This window comes from Ursus maritimus, unplaced genomic scaffold (genome assembly GCF_017311325.1).
Source record: "Ursus maritimus isolate PB19 unplaced genomic scaffold, ASM1731132v1 scaffold_3, whole genome shotgun sequence".
NCBI classification, from domain to species: domain Eukaryota; kingdom Metazoa; phylum Chordata; class Mammalia; order Carnivora; family Ursidae; genus Ursus; species Ursus maritimus.
The window spans coordinates 51,921,311-51,937,567 of record NW_024425563.1 but is presented as its reverse complement, the minus strand read 5'-3'; the positions used below and the strand labels follow the sequence as shown (position 1 = coordinate 51,937,567).

At 44.0% G+C, this 16,257-nt stretch overlaps 1 protein-coding gene across 1 annotated transcript in view; it reads right to left on the bottom strand.

Moving 5' to 3' along the window:
* Nucleotides 1–1,960, bottom strand: part of RAPGEF5 (Rap guanine nucleotide exchange factor 5) — a 69,306-nt gene extending 67,346 nt beyond the window's left edge. The window contains exon 1 of the mRNA XM_008686538.2: nt 1,574–1,960. Within this exon, the coding sequence (XP_008684760.2) occupies nt 1,574–1,865 (292 nt within the window). The 5' untranslated portion in view covers nt 1,866–1,960. The remainder of the gene's footprint in view (nt 1–1,573) is intronic.
* Between the last annotated feature and the right edge of the window lie 14,297 nt (nt 1,961–16,257).

The following is a 16,257-nucleotide window of genomic DNA, read 5'->3' as shown; positions in this document are numbered from 1 at the left end:
ATCTTTCTCAAAAAGCCACTGACAATTACAGAGAAGGAAAAAAGAAATCAAGTTAGGCCTAATACTGGCTTTAATAATTTTTACACTTACTCACATGACCTAGACACAGAGTCTCGCATTACAGACCAGACCGGGGTGTTTTTAAGAAGAAGCAAGCATTCAATCCCCTGAAACATCTATCCACATTGAGAGGTGTCCTCTTTGCGGCAGATTATTTGCCTGTAATCTAGTTCAAACCACCTGTGTAAAGCAGTCTGGTAATCAGTACATGGAAAATTATGCCCGGTGCCATGATGATAATATCTGATGAAGCAGAACATGGGAACAGTGCTCCAATGCACAAAATATTAATCAACAGACGTACAAAAACAACCCAGCAAATGCCATGAGAATGTTTTTCTTTTAGCCTGTGTATAAATGACAGCTACTGGTTTCCCCCACCCCAAACATATGCAAAATAAAGTACCTATTTGATTTTTGAAATCAAAGTATAACATTACTGTAGGATATGGGATTGGGTCATTTTCCTTTTCTTTTTTTCACCCATTTACATATTTCACACAACTTTGTTTCTCTTCATGTCCTTTATAATGCAGTTTAGAGTCAGACATCAATTAGGTTCAGACAAAAAACTACTGGGACTCAAGGAAACTTGCTCCCACCTCCATAGTCATTTCACAATCCTTCCCACAAGGGAAAAACCTAAGGTGTTACTCGGCGGGAATTCAACCTACAAACACAGGTGCTCTGATAACAGCAAACAGTGCATTTGAGTCAGGAGATCAAGTTACAGAATCGAGGCTACAGCCAGAGGCCTATTCACTGGAATAATCGTTCCACGCTGGAACAAATTACAAATTCTGGTGAAGAGAAGTAAGTACTTGCCCTTTGGTGATAAAGGAAGCACGGTTAGGTTGTTTTGTACATGCAACGGTACTGTTTCCCAAAGTGCAAGAGGGACAAAGCTGCATGGGTATTTTGCTCCCAGATTAGATAGAAAGGACAAGAAGTTTAATCAGTAAGACTTCAGTGAATTATAGTTTCTGGTCTGTGAAGCTATGGGTCGGATATTCTGCCCAGCAAGGCTTGCTCTGAGCAGTTTGTAAACCGCCTGGAGAAAGGCAGAAGTTGCTGCTAAGCTCACAGTTGCAGAGTAGTTGCATTAATTGTTGACATTTCCGCAGGGAGGCTGCACCCCTCAGCTCACTGCTTCCCACAGGCCAGGTGAACGCTTGTCCCTTGTATTTCTTCCCAATGAACACCGGCTATTAAAGTCCTAGTTTCTTGCCAACTGCCTTTAGGTGAGATTTGGTAAAAATTGCCAAAGACACAAGAACATCTGCCTTCCTACCGTTTTCTTTGTACGGCGACTTCCCAGGCAGCTGCTCAGATCTACGTGTGTCCATTTACTGGATTGAAACAAAACAGCACGAGGCCAAGGGGGAGGCGCACAGAGCATATGCTATTTCTGCCCATGCTGGTTTTGGCTACAGCGGAAGCCTTGCCCCTACGGGTACTGACAAGGGCAGCTGCAGCTGTGGGGCTGGAAGCTGGAGACACCCCCCTGCCTTACCTGTTTCTTTGTCCTGGACTTCTTCCAGGTGCAAGTCATTCAAAAGATGCTCCAAAATCTTCTCGGGGGTCCCGGACACGACCACGTATCTGTCAGAGAGCAGAGAGTCCCCCGAGTCATCTTCGGTGGAAGACTGCGAGCGGCTGCTCCATTCATCGTCCTCATCCTCCTCGTCAATGTATTTGAAATAAGGCACATCGAAGGTAGGCAAGGGCAGCTCTCGGTCTGAGAGCGCTGCGGATTCCTTCCTCTCTAGCTGAGGGTCAAAGACCCTCAGCCGGGAGCTGCCCATTGTGAACGGCTACTAACAAAGGCATCCCCTAAGAGCTAAAAGATCTTGCCATCCCTGTCCTTTCCCTGGGAACTGAGTCCATCTGGCTGCCAAGAGCTCTGCAGTCAGCTAGAACGCTCGAGAGGCGGAGAGAAAAGGGGGAGGGAGGGACAGGAGGCAGAGGGAGCGAGTGAGATGGAGCGAGAGAAGGGGAGGCAGGCAGGGCCGAGGAAACAGGAGCGCGTGCCTCGGTGCGAACTCACCTCCAATCACTGTCGGCGCTGCCGGCAGGGGGGGCCGGGCCACAGCACTGCACCTTCCTCAGCACCAGGACGTTCCGCTCCTGCTCCTTCACCTGAACCGTCGTCACTTCATCATCCTGCTTTCGTTGGGGAGGGGAGTGGTGGACGGGACGAAAAGGGGAGAGAAAATTAAACAAACCGGCAAACAAAACCAAACAAACCCCAACCCCAAAACGGGGGCTAAACGGAAGTGGCATTTTTCTTAAGTTGCTTTCCACCATGATTTCTTTAAAGATCCTGAAAAAATGAGGAGTCTGGGCAAGAATCTCCCTCTAATGGTAGAGTGTCCAGGCTCAAATTCTACATACATTTCAAGTGTTAGGGAGACATAAATACTAAAGGAAATGGGGAAAAATAAATAAAGTGGGGCTAGGATTCAGAGAGTTCGCTTTTAAAACTACCTGAATGATCTGAATGTAAGGAATCAGAAGTTCAAAGTTTCAAAAAACAATATACTAATTGCATATGCATTCTCTTTTACCTTGTTAATGCTTATTAAATATCCACTGTATTAAAACTGGAAAGTCATAAATCATTTAAACACTAAAACAACGAGCAAGCCATATTAGTAGTTATAGTAGACACACATTCATTTACTTCACAGCCCTACTTTAAAAGGTGGGTAAAAAACTACCCATTCTATCACTCAGTTCATTTTTTCCGCCCAGACATAAGATGGCCTTCCAATTTATCCCGTACTAGTTTTGCCGGAATACAAGCAAAAATGAATCTCTAGTTAGAATCTCATCTAGGCTGAAATTCGCATGTCACGGGTGAGTGCACTGAATTTCTTCACCTCGGTCCCTTTTAAAAAGGAGAGAAGGCTGAACAATCATTCATTTCTGCACACACAGCTTCCACAGCCCAGAGCCAGCGTGGCCCGCTGACGTGGCTCTGTCGGAGTCTGGCTCGCTGCTGACCCAGCAGTGCGGAGGCCGACCCTGAGTGATGAACACTTCCAGAGTATATAGTGTGAAATTCTGCTGTGACACCGGGAAGGGTAAGGTAGCCCAAAAAGAAGAACTGGAAAATGCACGTAAGAAAAACTAGCCTCTGTATTTCCGAGATGAAAATGAAAGCAAGAGAAGTTGATAGTAGGTAGGCTTCACCTTAAAAATGATGTCACTTCTTTCAAAAGGGAAACATGCCCTAGAGTTCCTAGCATGTTTCTGCCACTGGCAGAAAATCCAACCTATAATTAGGAGCAAACATTAAAGGAAAAAAAAAAAGAATATTTTTCTCCCCAGTGGGTAAAACGTACTATGTCCACTGTACCTTATTCATCAGTTCCATAGATCTACCAGGGATATCAATGTATTTTATTCACCGTTCCTCAGAATACAAAAGCACTAATCACGCTATAATTGTCAACCAAATCGGTGACAAAATTATGATTTCAACTGCTGATGTCCTGATTCCCAAGAAAATGTGGGGACAAAAATAAAAATTACTGGTCACTCTAAACAGTAATATAATTTTATGATAATGTAAAAAATCTTTTAGTGGCAAATAATTTTACTATGTAAAACTGGTGTATTACATTTCAGCAAGGTCAGACGCTCAGTTACTGTGGCAATTAATGTTGGATATTCATTGTTCAACTCCCTGAGGACGGCAGTGTGACTCCTGTAACATGAATACCAATGTGTAATTGCTATCTTTCATTTCTCCAAAGGGGTTCTTTTGTTATCCATGTAGTTGAAGTGAAATAAGGTGGCTGGAGAGAGGGGCATATATTGACTAAAAAAAAAAAAAAGGCAGAATGTGGGTCTGGGATACTGAGACGCAGAAACAAATAATTCACTCGACAGTGGATTTGAAAGGACAAAAATCTTTCCCTGGTTTTCCTCTCATCGTAAGCCAATATTCATTTTATATGAGCCTGCTGTCATTCTGAAGTACATTTTACATCCTACATGCACGTGATATATGGCATTATTAACTTCCATGGGCCACGCACATACATATGGATGGGAAGGGCTTCTCTAATGTCTGTGTAACTAATATGTATTACAGGGCTGTGCAGAGAGCAGCCACACTCTGCTGGGCAGGGAAATAGCTGAATCATATTGATGTACTATCAATAGCATCTTATGTCATAGTGATAGTTTCCATTTTGAAAACCTGTTAAAAAATAAAGAAAAGAAAAAGCAGAAAAATCAATGTATAAAGGGAGATGTAAGTTATCTGAAATTGCCATGAAAACATAATAATCCTTGGTATTCTATTTGGCTTTCAGAAGGGAAGGTAATATGAATGCCTCGCGACTCATGCACCCTTACCTAATTGCTCTTCGTGAAAAAGAGCAGAAGTATCATGGTTGAGATTGTGAGTGTGAAACTTGGTTCTGGCGCTTGGTGAAGAATAAACGTATTTAGAGGTCTAACGATGGAAAACTGTTCAATGGCAAATGGTTCATGAAGTGTAAGTAAAGCATTAAAATGCTTAATTTATAGTCATTCACTCAACAAACAGTGACAGTGTCTTATGGATAAGGCACTGTGCTGGATACCAAGTGGCAAGCAGAGATGAGTAAGACAAGTCCCTTGCCCTTAACTAACAAGTTAATAGGCTCCCTAACAACATGACTGTAACTTGGCAAGCACCCTAAGATGAGGCCAAATCGGAGAGACAAAGCCAAGGTAGAACCCCTGGGATTTGACAGTCAAGACGGCTGCAAGTGACAGAGAATGGGAATGCCATGAATGGGACAAGAACATACAGAGACTGGTTCTGGTGAGACTGAAGAATCTAGTTTCAGACAAGTGATGTTTTAGTACCGATAATATATCATGTTATAGATACTTAGCAGGCAGTTAGAAATAATGAACTAGGCTTCCAACAGAGGTCAAGGGCAGAGACAAATTTGTGAATCATTCAAGTTTTGGGAGTGGTTGAGATTGTTAAGAGGGAACGGGAGAAAAAGGGAACTATCAAGATGGGAATAGGGGAAGGAGAAAACCTACAGAAAGTTGGGGAATAGGTAGAGGGTCAGAGTCTTGAGATGATGATGAAGTCAAACCACGGAGAATCTGGAGGGCATGATCTCAAGAGAGTCAGGAAAATGCTGGTCTGATGCCGTAGAGTTTACAAAGATTAAGTCTAAGAAAAAGAGATGACGAGATCACTTTGGTCCAGGGGTGAGAAGAGAAGGGCTAAGGTGTGACTGAATGGGGAGGGAGTGCACAGACAGAGATGACCACTTCCTGGGACTGCATTGTGAAGGGATGGGGTCACACTGCAGAGGCTGTGTGGCTGGGGAAGGTAGCAAGGTGAGGGGGATACTGAGAAGAGGGGACAAGATCAGGAACACAGTGGAGGGGGCAGGCTAAAAAAGGATGAATATTTCTTTCTGAACTCAGAGAGGTTTAAGGGAAGCAGGATGGGTGGAGACTTAGAAAAAAATAAAGTAGGGAAAATAAGGAAGCCACAGTAGAGGATATGAGATGGCTTCTATCTTCCTAGTAGAGGGGGGATTGAGACTACCTTCTGGAAGGGGGGGGGTTCAGGGTGAAGTTCGTGGACACACAGCTTCCACGGGTACAACAGGGGATAAATAAGTTATGAAAAAGAGCATCCCTAGTGGCTTTGTGGGATGGTTATATGCCTTTCTGCTGAAGGGCTCACAAACCTTAGAGGGGAACAGTGAATGACAGGGCCCACCCAGAAGAAAGGGCTGGCAGAGGAAACAACTGGAGGTCACAATGGGAGGGCCTCTGGGTGGCTGTCAGCACACCATGAACACAGCTCATCACCACATAGGGTCTGTCTGGCTTAGGGAAAGCAGTGAGCCAAGGAAGGAGTTGATTACCTGGGAAAACATGGAGGGGCTGAGGCTAAGTCCCCACAGGAGCTAAGGGAGCCAGCAGGGAGTGGACGAGGAAGCAGGTAGAAGCTTTTATCAAGGGGAGACAAATTCGTGAAGTGGAGCAGTTCAGAGTGGTGAAGACCGAGAAAGAGCAGAGCAGCCCCTGATATTCAGGAACTGGCCTGGCACTCACAGCTAGGCTGGGGCTTGTCCTGTGAGCATCAGTGACTGTGGAAAATCGACATCAGACAAGGCCAATCTGTGATGGTGATGGAACAAGATAAACACACGGCCACACGGTAATCACACCTGAACACAGACAAAGCACGAACATTGGCCAAGCCAGAAAAAACCAACAAAGCCCAGATAATGAGTGACTGCTGCTTCTTTCCCAATTACCACTTTAGTTTTGCCCCCTGCCTTCCCTGTAGGTAAGACTCAAGATATCCAGTCAGAGTTACCCCATTACCTGATAGCAAAGTCCTGCTTCTTTAAACCCTCCCCCAAATCACTGGACACAAACCCAAGTCCTATGGATCCTTTCTCCTAGCACCCTCTCATATTGATCTGCCCCATGGCTCCCCATAGTGTGAGGTCTTCCCCTCAGTAATGGGAAACAGAGCCAGCTTGTCCAACTACAGGTGTGTCCCTGGAGGTCTCTGGCTAGAGGACATTGACAAGAATTAGAGATTAGAAGACGTTGCCTTGCCATTGGTATGGAATGGTGTGGAGATGGTGGTCATTGGAGTCAAGGATTAAGAAAGAAAGAAAGAAAGAAAGAAAGAAAGAAAGAAAGAAAGAAAGAAAGAAAGAAAGAAAGAAAGAAAAAGAAAGAAAGCAAGCATTTTCTTGTCAGGGTGATGAGCCAGTCATACAAAGGAATGTTCTTGAAAGTGACTGCAGGGAACAGGGCTCAAAGGATGGTAAAGTAGGAGACAGCCAATAAAGCTACTGAGGAAAGTAGAAGAGCATCTGGAGAGAAAGAAAGATGACCTGAGCAGGTAGCACAGGCCTCAGGAGAGAAGGGGCTTCTGCAGGTGTGCCAATGATATGGTAGGTGACGAGGGGCACAGGGTGTATTCCCAGAAGGCACCACACTCCTTCATACCTGTGCCTGTGGTGTTCAGCCCTGCTTTGTACATGTTCAGTGAAAATCCCCATCTCTTCCCAAAACACACATGAGCCTTCAGATCTGCAGAAACCAGTTCTTTCCCTACTCTCCTGAAGGGATGGTGGGAAGAATGAGAAACTCCAACAACTGGGCCTCACACGGAGTCTTCACAGCTTTGCCTACGGGATGTGATTTGGGAAAAATGGGGAGGTGGGGAAGGAGGGGAAATGCAAAACCAAACAGGTGTCCCCAGCTGAAATGGCTTCTGTGTGTGTGGGCAATAAATGCCAACAGGGAAGGCTGACGGATCCCAGAATTATAGGACCACTGAACAGAGCCCAGCAGGATCACGAAAACAGAGGAGGGCTTTCAAGTTGTCCCTGCGCCTCATCTTTGTTCCATTCTTTGGGTGGGTAGCTCTGATGTATTTCCTTTTTCTGGCTCTACTGCTATCTTGCCTGTCAATTCTGAATGAAAGCCAGTAACTTCAACTTACTTTAGATTAACCTCAGTGATCATGATCAGCTTTTGTACTTCTAGATCGAATTTTTTTCCTTTCATTTATTCACATGAAAGACATTTATTTTTAGGGTGAAAATACCTCATAAATAATAAAACTATTGATTTTTTAAAAATAAGGTGAAGAATTGATGCTCACAGTTTAGCAGGTCTTAGCTTGTATTATCCTGAACCGAGTTCCTGCCGTATTTATATTTTCAGTTATCACCAGCACTAGCAAGAGAAAGTGATTACTAAGGGATTTCTCAGGCCTGCTGGAATTGTCACAACTACTTGCTTGATTTTTTCCATTATCACAGATAATGGAAAATATTCCTCTCCCAAATACTCACATAAAGCAGCCATTGATATTCTCTATGGCGTTGTGTCCCTGCTGCTCTATGAGCATAAACTCTTACAAGAGTGCTTAACTGCAGGTTCATGGATGGGCTCTGGGGACTCAGAGAACCCTCTAAAAGTATCTAAAAGTTTTACGTGTAAGCACATTTTTCTAGGCGGAGTCCAGAGTTCTCAGTCTCACTCAAGTCTATGAACACCAGGAAGTGCAAACTATCCCATACGCTGGAACTTCTACTTATCATCTCACCTAAGAAACCTTCTTTGCAAGTCCTGCCACTAACATCCTCCACCCAGATGAGATGCTGTAAGAACCCGGTCATGATGCCCATCACAGTGACCTCTGTTCATTTGTTCTCTGTGTTCTCCACTAGATGACGGCCTCTTGAGGGCGGGGACTGTGACTTCTATTTCTCTTTCTAACACACAGCTCAGGGTACATGATATTCACTTGATAAAGGTTTACTGTACATACAAATTAATGAACAAGCAAGAGAGGGACTGAATTGCCTCTAAAAGGCAGAATTCCATGCTGCAAGGCTCAAAGGTTATTCTTACTGCGAGGCTTCCCCCGCCCTCCACTTAGTCACTTTCCTATTACAATGCTTATCACAAGAGCCAATTGTGTTTTGAACTTGAGTGTTACAATCTCTTATTTCATCTACCAAACCAAGCTCCCATGCAACGAACATATAAGAAGCCATGTAACTAACACAGCACTAGGAAGGCATTCACTAAATGGTACTGTCCCTCGGTCTAGGGCATATGAGAAGGGGTGGACATGAACACGTCAAACTGTGGGCTAAATCGTGAACTGGGCAAGATGTGCATTTTGTACCCTCTATTCTCCCCTTCCTGCTTGGCCCCAACCAGGATCTTCAGTAATCTCACATGGCCTCATGCTCCATCATCAAACCCATCTGAAGCAGGCAGCACCAGAGAACCTTTCAGATGGAGAACACAAAGAATCACCTGGCTTGATGCCATTGGGTTCAAGAAGTTGCCCAAGTTGCAATGCCGTTTTCCCTCAAGTTTATGAAAACAGTACCTGAAGATGAGAACTTATTTAGAGGAAGGCATTTGCTATGGACTGAATGTGCCCCCCTCCAGAAATTCCTGCGTTGAAACCTAATCCCTAGTGTGATGATGTCTGGAGGTGGGGCCTTTGGGAGGCAATTAGGTCACGAGGGTGGAGCCCTCATGCATGAGACTGGTGCCCTTATAAAAGAGCTCCCAGAAAGTTCCCTCCTTTCTCCTACTTCCTGAGGACACAGTGAAATGATGGCTGTCTATGACCCAGAAAGCAACCTCTCATCAGATGCTGAATCTGCCAGTGCCTTGATCCTGGTCTTCTAGCCTCCAGAACTGTGACAAATAAATCATTGTTGTTTATAAGCCACTCAGTCTGTGGTGTTCAGTGATAGGAGCCCGAATGGACTAAGACATAGAGCTAATAACTCGTTATGACTCCTTTCATCTCACGACCTTCTTGGTCTAACCTCTACCCATCTCACAAAGTTCACTTTAAAAACTGCTGCCTCCAGGAACACCCCTCCCTTCATGTCCAGTATGATTTGGCTGGCCCTTCTCTGTGACCCCATGGTACCACTTGACTCCTTGTGACTCAGCATTTGGAGAAGCACAAAGCAAAACCTCCCTTGGGGGCAGGTATCAAATCTTCAACTTTGAATTCCCAATGAAGTCTTAACACTTCATAGATAGTCAAAGAACTGCATGAATAAATGAACCAAAAGATGAAAGGATAAATGTGCATTTTAGAGTGGGGGCTTAGAGAACACCTTAAATCTCAAAGAATCCATTTCAAGTGGTGAAGTCTGATGGTGCTGATTTGGGGACATTTTGCTGAGAGGTGCTCTTGCTAAGGGACAGTCATCAAATTACTCTAGTGGTGGACGATAATTGCTTGGGCTGTTCTGCATCCTGACCATCAACTTAGGTGAGGGACTCAGAATGGGTGAACTCAGGAGAACAGCTGGCATGCTCGTCAAACTGGACGATGATAAATGAAGGCACGGGTTACAGAGCAGATCAAAATGACCTGTTCTAGTTCAGGGTCTTGGCCTGAGGGTGGTTCATGTGAAAATCACTGCAAGGTAGCTCCAGGACTCGGCCCCTATCTAAGAGAATACATGATCAATATTTTGTGAAGTATAAAAATCATGCAATTATTAATTACTGGACCACTGAAAGCTAGTATCGAGGGGATGGAGGTAACCACAACTCATAAGGAAACATCACTGCCATATGCAACAAATAGATCCACTAGGAAGGGCGACAAGGGAGGGATCAAGCCATGACCCAGGCAGATGAATCCGGGACAAGCATTTATTGAGGGTTTACCATACATCAGGCAAAGCTAAGAGCTGCACATCCATTATCTTATCGTTAACAACAATTCCATGAGGTAAATACTATTAAAACCCCATTTTGATAAAGTAACTTAGCCAAGAAAGATCCTAGGGCGAGGGTGTGGTAAAGCTGAAACTGAAGCCAGATAGGCTCAACAACAGAGCTCTTAACCAGAACCACAGATGTTTCCCTCAAGATGGGCAATAATGTACATTATGGACTACAACTACCCGAGGGGACTTGGTGTACCCTGGTGCTGCTAGCCAAAGCAGGCCAATCTGCTTGCGGGTCAGGTAACAGGCGTGTCTAAGTCATGGTGAGGCTCAAAACTACTAGGGTAGCCAGTTTTCAGTTCTCGATGGCCCATGTGATTTGGAAAAGCCATCAAGGGACTGAAAAGAGAAGAGGGTTGAAAAGGGCTGAGCATAGTTTCAGGACTACAACTAAACCAGCTCAGGCAAGGGCAGAGCTCAAGAACCAGCAAAGGAAAAACGAAGTGCTAGCTGGAACAGAGTTAAACACGGCAGGGATCAGAGGAGTCTCTCACACAACTTGGGTACACAGAGACACTGCAGGTTAAGGCTGGTGGGACTTCCAGTGCATTAGCTGCCTTGGGCAGATACTGAATTATACACTCTAAAATGTGAATTTTACGTCAAAAAAAAAAAAAAGAATAAAAAGAAAAATCTAAACCAAACCAAAACTGGGCTGTGATGAGCCTGTGGGCAGAGAAGTTTGCTGATTGGGGTACCTGGGACCCTACACCAAGGAGCCACAAGGGGTTCTGAGAAACATGCCCTGGGAAGTACAGTTCATGTAGCTGGAATGTCTAAGAAAGAAAAGCTTGGGAGAATGAAACCCTGGTAGGTAATTTCCATTCTCTGAGCTACCCTACCCTTCCTGTGGGAGAAAGAGCCATCATTACTCATGATGTTCTAGAAAGGTGACCTTCCATTAACCGGTGGCTAGATAAAAGAGGCTGATTGCGTTTCAATTTAAGGAAGTATTAACAACAGAGCTCCTTTAAGCTGGAGCAGAGCCTGTCAGTAATATTATGGAACAAGGGAAAATGGTTCTTCAGGGAGAGTGGGGGCCAGGCGAGATGACCTTGCTATCTTTTCCAGCATTAAGATTCTACAAAAATTCAGCTGTTTTGACTTCACTTTTCTCACAGAAGCCCAAAATCTTGGCTCTCCTAACTAGGAGAGATGCACGAGATTTAGCAGTAGCTCTTCTCATCTTGTACTAAGGAAATTCACATACAGCTTTGAAAACCAAACCACCAATGCCCACATCTATTCTTGTACTGTAAATGTGGGTACAGCAGAATTAAAATACTTATCTGAAAAAAAAATCTCCCCAGCCAAAAACAATTTTGTCTGAAAACAACCTTCACAGAATTTGCTGACACGGTATCTCATGATTCTTTTTTCTCATGGAAAAAAGTAAACGGAATTAAAAAAAAATAAAAGGTCAAAAGAATATTGCTGGCAAGACAGACCTGATTGAGAGAATACACTAAGAGAAAGATTAAGTAAGCAGATGTGCGTCAAGGTGAGTGGTGGCTTGGACTTACAGGACCACAGAGTGCTGACCTGACAATTACATCTTTGCAGAGGCTACCTAGGCAGAAAGAGAATATTTAAATAATGATAATTGGTTCCTTTTTTCAATCCCAAACATATTAAGATTAATAACTCAACCTAAAGCCTAAATGGAACTAATAGGAATCATCATCCCCAAACTCACCAAATCTAGGTACCGTCTACCTTCCATGGGTATAAAAGCAAACACAAAGTTGTTAGTGAACGTGACCAAACTCCCACAGGAAATCGGTGAACATGTCTGGATGGAAAGCTCTGGCTGCTGGAGAAGAACCGTATTTATTAAATTTCATTGCCTCTAGTAATTATTATGATATAAAACAAACTAAGAATCCTAATACTAGGGCAAGCCTCGGACTCTGATCTGCCAATCTCAGCTAGTAAACCTACTGAACTATAAGAGCAGAAGAAATGGGAAAAGACTGAAGTATCTTGAAAATATAAAGTCAATATGTTTTTATCCCAAGTATATTATGATATGCTGTATTAGCTTGATTGATTATTCTGGGGGGAGAAGAGGGAAGGCACACTCAGAGTTCTGGAAGTGTTTAATGAAGGGACTACTTACAGAAGTGCTGGTAGCTTGGAGGAAATTGACCAAAAAAGGGTGACATAACCAGCCTAGAGGGAGATCTCACCCACCCTTGGGCTTGAAGGGCAAGAGGGCAAGAGTGAGTGCTGGATCCCATTGGGAGCTGGAGACTGAGTGAGAGGCTCCCAGGGAGGAGCTGCAGTCCATCGGGCGTGGTCCAGAGGGGCGCGGTCACGGTCAGAACCGCAGGAGGAAGTAGGACAGAGGTGGCAACAACAAACAGCTGTCCTCTCTCCTGCCACACGTTGGTGTCCGGCAGTGGCTCCCACTGGCCAGGTCCCATTTGGAGGTGGTAGGCAAGACCGCCCAGGTGATAGGTCTGCAGGAGTCAGGACTCACTGGGCTAGCAGCACAGAGCGGAGGCGGAAATGGAGGAGAGGATGTGGAGGCCAATGATGCAGCACACCGGCCTTTCTGTTCCCAGAGAACCTGGGGTCAACACACCATTAATGGAGATGCCCCCGCACAGGTCATGGAGTCCAGCATCGCGCTTGAGGAAAGCAACTCAAAGATCTAGCAGCTTCTGAGAAGGGTATGTCAGTATTACCCTACTAACTTCATCTAATTCCTGCATGCCTCCATGTCTTAACAGTCTTCCTACATCAGTTTACTGCAAGTCAAGTCCCACAACATGCTTCATACCCGATACTCCCCACATGACCCTTGAGAGTTGTTAAATCATACACCTGTCATTTTTACCATAAAAGCTTGGATTTTGATAAGTATTTCCCAGAAAGTCCTCCTCTAGTTCCAGTATGAAAGTATTTGGTTGAGGAGCAGATTTGGGGGTGAGGATGAAAGAGAGAAAAGAGAGGAGAAGTGGGGATAAGTTCTACTGTGATATTAGCTGCATGAGAACAGGGGTTTGGTCTGTCTTATTCTCTGTGCTGTGGTCACCGTCCAGAACAACAGTGCCTGTTAAACGAATGAATGGCCTGGTGAATTATGGATGCGTGCTCAGGTATGATACATCAGAATGGCCCAAGATCAAGGACAGAGAGACTGGGAGAGGTAAGGAGGCAGAGGTTCAGCTACACAGGGACTCAGTCCAGATGGCAGGTTAGGGCAGAAAGGAGAAATTCAAGCTACAACTCTGAAGAACCAAAGGACAAGACCTAGGCCACCTGTAGCTTGGAGCCAGGGCTCCAAAGTCAGATGGAGGCAAAGACTCTGATTAATGGACTCAGCTCACCCGTCACAGAAATGACGCTTGATTCTGACTCTGAGATTTTTTGAGCCACTCTCATCCAGGGAGAGTCCCGTCCTCACAAAGAATCTGGGTTCACAGCTGCAGAGGTGGCCTCAAACTATCCAGAGTGGACAGAAGCTACAGGCTTTGCCTCATCTAGAGTAAAATCCTACAACCATTCAATAGCTGTGTTCCAGGAGAAGAAATGTACTCCCCAAATCCCAAACTGTTATTTGAAATATGCAGATATAATACCTCTCAGAAGGTTTTTAGGCACTAAAGAAGACTGTTTGCTGCAAAATGCCTAACATAGTCCCACCCAACTACCCTTTTACTGAAAATGACTAGATAAAATAATTTGTTTAACAACACACCTTCCTAAGCTCTCTTCCACCAGACCCCATGCCGGAGGTATGGTCCATTTCTACTTCATTGGTAATCATCAATTCTTAGCACAAAAATTAAACTCAGATGATGACAGTCCTTCAAAGAACCTATGACCTGAATCCAATTAAACTGACAGTCACCAGAGTGAAGACAGACCTACCTGGGTTCAAATCCTAGTGTTGCCCCTTACTAGCTGGGAGGTCTTAACAAGGTTGTTCAATCTCTCTCAGCATCAGTTTCCCTGCCCTTAAAATGGGATAATATCTGCCTTATTGACTCAATTATGAGCGCTAGACGTAGAGAAAGTCTTCAATAAATGGGTGCAGAAAAACATAGGAACTGTATTGTAACTGTATGCCATCCATCTGTGCGCCATGCCATTCTGGTATATTAACACTGAAACGTTACAAACTGAATTCGTATCAGGGCCTTGCTACGATTTTGTTTATGTGTATGTGTGTTTAAATATCCATATTTAAAGAAACACAAATAATGTCATCAAACTTTTTCAGTTGCATTGAAAACTACTCCCCATGGTGCTGTAAGCACCACAGAGAGCCAGAGGCCATCCCAGCAAGTTAATTACAGAGCTCCCCGAACCTGGAGGAAAGAAGGCTGCAAGCCCTTCTGCTAGAGAACTGGGATCAGGATGGAGAAAACGCATCATTTTCATGGGAAGGCAGGATTGTTTCTCTCTGGCACCCACCTCACTCCTCAAAGCTAAGTCTCACTTGCCAAGAAACCATACACTTCTAGAAGTGAAAATCTAAAAGAAGGGGGACAATGAATTTCAGTTGTCTCTGACCCTCACATTTTTAAAATACGATTTCAAGAGTTAGTTAATGTGAGGGAGTAGTCAGCATCCTTTAGCATCAGCAAATCTGAAGTATAAACAGGATAAAACACCAGCAGCAATAAACAAGGTGTGAGGTCAGCCACGGTCACTGGGATGAGGGCACTGAACCCCACAGCTTCTGTTGATTTTCTGTCCCAGATACGATGGTCATTTCACAAGTCACATACACTCGCCCTGGTTAGTGGGCTGGAGGAAGTATACAAAGGGTCACCTGGGAATCACCAAGACTCACCTCTTGGCTTCTCTGGAATTAAGAAGTCTGGGTCAAAGGGCAATTGAGGGCATTGCCTTGTGCATACATGATCTGATAGAGGCCTATTTGAAGGTAATTCAGAAGATAGGAGGATGCTTCAAGTTCTAAATTAGATCTGTAAGCATTTCCTAACACGCGGAAGAAGAAAGGGGGAAAAATTCAACACTGGAGAAAAACAGTCAATATTTTGAAAATGTGAATTCCATCAATGCACGGCATCCATGCAGACTGATACATCTGGGACACCCCTCAAAAAGCTGAGATGACTTTAGTGCTGAGAATAGCACTTACTTCTACCTCTCATATTGGTTTATCTTGATGGCCATCAAAATACAATACATAGGTTACCCGAGACTTAAAAAAATATCTGAAGTCTTGCTTCCTAGGAGACTTTACAAAAATGACAAATATGAATGTTACATAGAGATACCTTCTAGTTTCCAAGTATTCTCAAATCATTTCCAGTGCATATGTGTGTGTGTCTATGAGTGTGTATGCATGTGTGTGACACACGTGCAAAGTTATTCTCAAGGGAAAATATCCTGACACTCTTCCCAAGCAGCCCAGAGATGGGATGATAACCTATGCTAAATTATGACTCAGACTCAGTTTCCGCATTCTGGCTGCAGATACACTTGTCACTTGGGGCTTGAATAATTCACAGTAGCAGTTTTATAGAAGCCTTTAAAATCTGAGTAACAAGGGGACAGTACGGATTTTTAGAGCAGCACTTGATAGCTAGCTAGCCCTGTTTCCTATCACTTTGGCTTCTCCTCCCAAATTCTTCTTGTAGGAAATTCAGATGTTTGAAAATACTTCTTGATTAAGTGAAAACCTAATTTATAAACTGAAGTTACTTGAAAAAGCTAGCTCTTAACTCTGAATAGACCCAGTAGAAGTATTCGTCAAATTTAAAAAGTAGTGGGGAAAAAAAAAGTAGTGAATACTTGAAATTTGCTATGACTAGATCGTAAGTGTCTCAACATACACCACACACCCCCCATGTAACTATGCGAGGTATAGAGATGTTCATTAGCTTCATCGTGATAATCACTTTACAATGTATACATATATCAAAACATCCCT